Source organism: Monoraphidium neglectum (assembly GCF_000611645.1).
Source record: "Monoraphidium neglectum strain SAG 48.87 unplaced genomic scaffold scaffold01353, whole genome shotgun sequence".
NCBI classification, from domain to species: Eukaryota; Viridiplantae; Chlorophyta; class Chlorophyceae; order Sphaeropleales; family Selenastraceae; genus Monoraphidium; species Monoraphidium neglectum.
In genome coordinates, this window is record NW_014012275.1 from 12,648 (window position 1) to 15,129 (window position 2,482).

The 2,482-nt window shown below is 66.8% G+C and overlaps 1 protein-coding gene across 1 annotated transcript; it reads right to left on the reverse strand.

Moving 5' to 3' along the window:
- Positions 1 to 1,367: 1,367 nt before the first annotated feature.
- Positions 1,368 to 1,718, reverse strand: MNEG_7582 (hypothetical protein; the record flags this gene model as incomplete). Its single annotated transcript, XM_014043948.1, has 1 exon — positions 1,368 to 1,718. A coding segment is annotated over one exon (351 nt), but the record flags the coding sequence as incomplete, so codon positions are not given.
- Between the last annotated feature and the right edge of the window lie 764 nt (positions 1,719 to 2,482).

A 2,482-nucleotide genomic window follows, 5' to 3' on the forward strand; every position in this document is an offset into this window, starting at 1 on the left:
GGAGAGCAGCACCGTGGCCTTGGCTGCTAGCCAGCTGCTGCAGCAGCTACGCCTTTGGCGCCCCTCCTCTGGAGCCTAGCCACTGCACTAACCTTCGGAACGTGCAGTGCCTTCACCCCTACATTGAGGATGAGGTTGCGGCAAGGTCATGCACCTAAGGACACCTGCTGCTTGGGGTCCTTTCATCTGCGCAGATTTGAAGAGCCCGCCCGCCTGCACATATTTCCGCACAGCTGTGCTGCAGCAGAGCGTGCTTCACACATTTGCGGCGTCACTGTTGCGCTCCACGCAACTGGCTGCCCACGCCATGTGCGCATGCGTCAGTCAACGCAGAGGCCAGGATATGTAGGTGTGCAAGCTGCGGTTGAGTAATTGCACAACATGGTGGTGGAGATGCGGCGGCACGACCGGGAGACAGCCAGCATGAAACACCAATTCCATTGCATTTTGATAGCCAGGTGGGCCCCTGGCTACTCCGCGGCTTTCAAAGGAAAAGCGGTGCTATACACAAAAAAAATACAACACGCTTTTCAGCAGCGAGCGCAAAAACCCCTAGCTCACCATAGGGGGTGACGCCCCCAACCTTGACGGCTGCAAATAGTGTGAGTCATGGCGGGTGCTACGAGCGCCTGCAGGCCTTGCTCGGGACCCAATTGCCCAGGGGCTCGTTCGCACTTGGGTGGGGCGAGCCTCATGACCTGGAATGGAGGCGACTGCGGGACGCAGTCATTGGCAGCGCCAGGCTGCAGGCCTGCATCGCGCTCGCCAGGATGACCGAGCCGGCCGGCTCTATCACCATCACGCAAAAAGGGCCTGCGCCGGGGATGACAGTGCCCTGCGGCAGCCTGCCGAACGGACCAGTCTGCGCGGCAGCGCCCGCGAGTGGCGGGCCCAGTGTTCAGCCGCTCATGTTGCCTACCGAAAGCAGTGTGCGTGCACCCATCCCTGACTGAGTTGAGCTGACACATACACTTTGCTAAGCAGACCTTGGCCTCACGCATGGTTGGTTGTTCCTTCGTGTGAACGCGCCTGTGCTGCCCAGCAGGCAGGCCTCGAACGCGACGCCGCCGCGACTCCCGACCCACAAATTCTCGCGGGTGTGGCCCAAAGCATGTCGTGGCTGTTACTTGCGTGTCCGGTGCGTGGTGGGCAGCACGATACGAATTGCAGCAACCAGAACAAAACTGCGAAACAAACGTGACAGGACCTTGGACAACCACGAACCACGTGAGTGCGCGCGTCAATCACATCACACCCCTCCCGCCGCAACAAAGCGACAGCCGCCAGTCAGCGCTGCAGACACAACAGATCCAGGCGCCAAGGGCAAACCCTGCCCCATCCCGGGGATTGCCAAAGCGCGTCCTTAGTCACCCCACGTAGTCGTCGTGCACCCCAAAGTTGTCGCTGCCGCTGCCTGGCCCCGCGGCCTCCAGCATCTCCTCCAGAGCAAGGTCAACCAGCGCCTCGTCATCGTCATCCTCGTCATCGCTGACGCCATCACGCCCTCCGCCGCCGCCGCCAACCCCGCCGCCACCCATGGCCCCGGCGGCGCCGCGGCCCGCTCCGCGCTGCCCTCTCGCCGCAGCCTTGGCGGCTGCCGCCGCGCGCCGCGCCTCCTCCACTGCGGCCAGCAGGTCGTCCCCGCCCTCACCCTCACCCTCCTCCTCCTCGCTGCCGGCCCCGGCCCCGCCCCCGCCCCCGCCCTGCCCCAGCTTCTCCTGGTGCTTCGCCGTCCGCCGCCTCCTTGGGGGCGCCGCTTCGCGCCCCCGGCGGCGGCCTCCTTGGGGGCCTGCAATTCTGCGGCGGCGTCGGGCGGGTCCCGCTTGCCTGCGGCTGCTGCCACCTCTTGCCGCTCGCCCCTCGCCCTCTCCTTAGGCTGAGCTGTGGCCACAGGCTCCACCACCGCGCCCGCAGGCTCGGCGCCCTCAGCCTGGGAGCCGCCCGTCGCTGGCCGCTTGCCCCCACTCTGCTGCGGCCCGCCCCCGCCCGCCTTTGCCTGGCCATTGGCAGCAGCCGCCGCGGCTGCCGTCCCCTTGCGCTTCCTGCTGCGCTTCCTCGCCCGCCCGCGCCCCTCCGCCCTGCCTGCCACGGCGCACCCCTGCACCTCAGCAGCCGCCGCGCTCGCCATCACGAGCCCTTCAGCCCCTGCACCCGCTTTGGCACCGCCACCGCCACCGCCGCCAACGCCGCCGCCGCCGCTGCCCTGTCGCGCCGCGTGGTCCCTGGTGGCGGCCAGGAACTCTGCCCGGACTTTTTTGGCGTATGAGGGGTCGAAGGCCGCGGCCTGTGCCTTGAAGGCGTCATGAAACAGGGCCAGCTGCCTGGGCCATGGTATGCGGTGGTGGTAAGGGGGTGGAAGGGGCGTGGGGTGAGAAGGGCCGGATGAATGGGGACGTGTCATGAGAAGAAGGGGTGCGGCGTGTGGGCGCTGCCTCAGGGCCCCCTCGGATGGGGCGGAAAAAGCAGGGATGAAGGCCGCCTC